The 4753-nt window shown below is 33.7% G+C and overlaps 1 protein-coding gene across 2 annotated transcripts in view; it reads right to left on the bottom strand.

Moving 5' to 3' along the window:
• The window catches only part of vdr-b (nuclear receptor VDR-b), a gene marked incomplete in the record, with an annotated part of 9160 nt that extends 5327 nt beyond the window's left edge, over nucleotides 1-3833 (bottom strand). The window contains 5 exon segments of one of the 2 annotated variants that reach the window (XM_026836222.1): nucleotides 839-968; nucleotides 1212-1356; nucleotides 2050-2183; nucleotides 3462-3561; nucleotides 3673-3833. In XM_026836222.1, coding sequence (XP_026692023.1) covers nucleotides 839-968; nucleotides 1212-1356; nucleotides 2050-2183; nucleotides 3462-3561; nucleotides 3673-3751 — 588 coding nt within the window. 2 annotated transcript variants of the gene reach the window in all.
• Between the last annotated feature and the right edge of the window lie 920 nt (nucleotides 3834-4753).

The following is a 4753-nucleotide window of genomic DNA, read 5'->3' as shown; positions in this document are numbered from 1 at the left end:
CTGTTGTTTTGAAACTAAAAACTTCCCTATATTATCAGCAACAATTTCTTATTCTTGAGTGTTGGTGACGTAGGGATTTTATTTTAAAGTATGGTTAATCGCAATTATTTCCTAGGGCACGAGCTTTTTTGGGCTCTGCACATCGCTAACACACAAGACACACCCATGTTTTTAACTGTCGGAAAATTAAAATAAGTTGTTTCATTATTATAAACCATTATAAATGATATTGGTTATTAATTATATTCATTATAAATGATATTAGTCCAGTTTAGCAAATCTACAAAACAATTTCTTCAAGATCCCAAATGAAACAAGGAAACAGTATTAAACAGTTATCAGCAAATTTAATTAAAGGAGCATACCAATGAAAAAAATAAATTTGTGCATTGATATAAATGTTCAAATGCGATCTAAAGGTACCATCAAAGTTTCAAAATACAAAACAGCTTTTGAAAAAATTGGGTGTCAAAACCCCAAATTCAACTGCTGATGTAAAAAGTATTGACCGTGTGACAATAAATAACAAAAAAATGTCATCCAACTTGTGACCGTTTCTAGTTTCTAAACTACTGAAGAAAATTGGATTTTTTTTTGAATTTGTTATATTGAATGTTTCTTCTTGGTGAATTATATTTATCAAAATTAAGTGACACTTTTTATTGGGAAATCCCATTATTTGTTGAACAACTAAACTATTTTATTTTTATTTGTTTTTTTTAAAGTTGGTGGAACCTACGTTTGGATCACATTTAAGCATCTTTATTCGTATAAAAAAATCGTTACAGTGTCAGTGTGCACCTTTAAGCCGATACATCATTATCAGTTAAATATTAACCTCTCTTCCTCTAAAAGTGTCGTATTCCACGTACGCAAAGTCATAACTGTCACGATGTCCCTTCAGCAGTGTTTTCACCAATAGTTTTTCATCCATTGTCATTCTTGTCGCTTGTGGCTGTTTGGAACCACTGGAAACAGTAAAAAATGTATGCCAATGACATAAGTCAAAAAACTGTTTTTTTTCTGTTTTATACAAACTAAAGTTTTACTATGAAAAACATAAAATACACAAAAAAACTAAATTTTTACATAAATTTTACATAAAATTTAAGAAATCAGATTGAAGATCTGGAGTATTCACAAATTGAGATTAAAGTATTCAAATTTTAGACAAAAACTATCTTAGGTTATAATAAACACCCAAACTTTACATTTCCTGCAGTTTCTTCAATCTTTCCTTTTCCATTTCCTGCTTCTTTTGATTCTGCTGCTCAGACCTTTTTTCTCGATTCATACGAATCAAATCTCTTTTCTTGTTAACCTCTTCATCACTTAGAATCAACGAAGAATTCATTCCTGGAAAATAATTTGAGAATGTTTACACAAATTTTTTCGAGCTGTATATATTTTTGCTAAACCCTATCATTATTCCCACTTTAAAATCTTTTAATTGACATACCTAAAAACAATGTGAAAAAACTTTTCTAAAACAAAGAACTAAATATAAACCACTAGGGATGTGCTGAGCCAAACCTGATTATAAATGCTTTTTGGGCAGAATGCTAGGCCCTTATTCGATTGCTATAACATTGCACACAGGGGGGCTAAAATAATCGGAAAAAATTGGGAAAGTGAAAAACTAAAAAATAGTGAGACAAACTTACTCTTTCTTTAACTATTTTTTGTTAGTTGGTAAACTCTTGTTACGAAACACAATGTAAGCAAGTTGCAAGTGGCCAGTGTTCGCGTTTTTGTATAGTTTGATTTTATATGCACTCTACTTTTTGCAGCACTCACAAAATTTGCAAACTCATTAAGCAGTATTTAACAGTAAACCACGCTTTCTGTATGATGAAAAGCTTTTAAACAAAACCAGAACATATTTTAAGCGCTTTTCTGGTTGATGAGACCTTTCGTAATTAAAAAACTATTAGTAAAACGTTTTCATGCGAACACCCAAACATTGCGTGATATTTGTTTTGTGGAATTTCTGACTTAGAAATTCTAACAACAGCAAACACATACTTGTAATTAAATTTATAACTTTACCTGCTGCAAGACAAGCATTGAATCTACATGCTTGGCAATGTTTTCTATTATTTTTGTTGATCTCGCATTTTTTCTCAAATGCACAGCTGAATGAGGCATTTTTCTTCACTGAGCGACGAAAAAATCCCTTGCACCTTTGACATAAAAAAATTTGCAGTAATAATGGTGTTAATTGTTTAACTAGGCTATCTGTGGGACAACTAATTGAGGTCGTGTCCAAAACACACACTTGAACAAGATTGAAAATTTAAGTATTCCCCACAACCTGCATAACTTGGGTAACTCAAAAGAAAATCGCACACAGGTCATTTGAAATCAATTCAGGTCGAATCAGCACAAAAAACAATTTGCCACTAGCACGATGGTTGCAAAGCATTGTTTGCTGGGCCTGGGTACATAATAAAACTGTGGTTAGGGATGCACATTACAGAATTTCGAACCGATGAGATTCGAATCTAATTACAGGATTAGGTACTCTGTTTAATGACGTCATCAAAGGTCATCTCATATGCTACAATCACAATTGTTGAAACTTATTTATTTTGAAAAAAAATATTTTTGTGTTTGTGGGACTTTCGAGAGTAAACGTTTCGCAACGTCTTTTCATAGCCTGCTATACGTTTCATGGCGCAAAAACTACCTAATAGTACAATTTTTGATCGTTTTACAGCCCATGATCCAACAAGGATGCTATAAAAGAGTCAATAAACTGACTTTTGTGGGTAAAATTAGTTTTTCCTATAACTATAAAAAGATTCAAAATTCTAGATTCGGAATAAAGTATTCTAGGATATCCTAGAATACCTAATTATTCTGTAATGTGCATCCCTACGCGTGATTGCAAACGGTTTCAGATCTTTTAATTATTTGGACCAGAAACGCTAAGCAGCCACGTCCAATAGATGTCAAATGACCATACGAGTTTAACAAACAAACTTTTGGTCTGATACCTCGAATAGTTTTTGAGTTATGGTCAAAAAAGCATTTTGTGGTTGCACGCGGTTGCAAAAGGTTGCAGATATTTTGGTTATTTCGAAAAAATCATTTCAGGTATCGGACCAAAAGTTGGTTTCATAAACTCGTATGGTCATTTGACATCTATTGGACGTGGCCACGTAGCATTTCTCATCGAAATAACCGAAATATTTGCAACCGTTTGCAACAGCCTAATGGTTTTTTTACCATAACTTAAAAACCATTTGAGGTATCGGACCAAAAGTTGGTTTGTTAAACTTGTATGGTTTTTTGACATCTATTGGACCTAAACGCGTAGCGTTTTTGGTGGAAATAACCAAAATATCTGCAACCGCGTGCAACCTTTGGTTTTATCAGGGATCCTTGTTTGCTCCCTCGGTTTTAATATAACTTCAGAAACGTTTATTCATGTGTTTGTTAAAGCAAACGCAACCTACCCTTCACATGTGATTGCACCAAAGTGCATTCCAGTTGCTTTGTCATTGCACACAACACATATCTTCTTTGATGCAGCAGGGCTAGATAATGCATTTGCTCCTATAAAATAATTTCCAAAAACTCTTTATTTTTATATGCTTAGTGCTACACAAAAATCAATAAGGAAATAAAAAGTATTAAAACTATCAGTTCAGGATTAAATAATGTTACCTGTATTAGTATCGGTTGCGCCTTTTACTTTATCCTTGACCTTAAGTACTTCTGCCGATGGGCCTTGAGGATTTGACATTTTTGTTGTTTAGCATTTGATCTAAGTTCTAACAATAAAATGAACATCTAAAACTAAAATAAAAACAAATGGAACGTGCGCGAAACATGATCTGGGTAACACTAAAAGAAAGAAGGGATAAAGAGTGAAAAGCAGGACATTTACAATTTTTCACGCAGTTTTCAGTCAAAACATTGCAATCGGATAAACACGTTGTTTACAATAAATGGAGCATATGCAGCTGCTGCTAAGTCTGCTGCTGGTTGGTCGGTTAAAAGTAAATAAACAAATCGACCATAGACAGCTAATATGGATATACAACTGATATCTATGTTCTCTGCTGGAAACTAAACGTATGTTGTTGTGGGACTGGCTGCCTTTTTCTTACGTTCCCTCACCGGACGATTATGACGTAGATCTTTGTGTGCTTGTGCCACAGAAATAAAAATGAGTAGAACGCGCATCTCCAACGTCAGTAAAGAAGAGAGGTCTCCCTTTCGCGGGTCGTTCCCGTTTACTATTGTAGTCAATAAAATCGAAGGCGTTTTTGAGCACGTAAGTGGTCATATAGATCCTTTTTCGTCGACCAGTTGTTCGTGTTGTTGCTGAACACGTTAGTGGTCATATAGATCCTTTTTCGTCGAACAGTTGTTCTTGTTGTTGTTGTTTTTTGCGAGACTATTTTCCGCACTTATCTCAATTCTTAATTCTAGCATTTTCTTTAATCTCTTGATTTAAATCAAATCATAATATATATTTATAATTTTTGGACTGAATTTTCAGATTTAAAACCGCACGATGAGCGATTAATTAACGATTACTTTCCTCATGCACTTTACATAGCGGAAACACTGTCTGGAGTTTGGCGGGGAACGACGGCACATGTTATATAAGATAAGAAATCCACACAACGATTCACGGCTGAATCAAACTATTAGCATTTAAGTGGGGACGCATTAAATGCACTACTCTTATACCGTATTATCATTAATCGTAATTAAAACATTTTTTTTAATTCAACAT

Source organism: Ciona intestinalis, chromosome 10 (genome assembly GCF_000224145.3).
Source record: "Ciona intestinalis chromosome 10, KH, whole genome shotgun sequence".
Classification (NCBI taxonomy): Eukaryota; Metazoa; Chordata; class Ascidiacea; order Phlebobranchia; family Cionidae; genus Ciona; species Ciona intestinalis.
The sequence above is the reverse complement of the archived record's forward strand: the minus strand, read 5'-3'. Positions and strand labels throughout refer to the sequence as shown.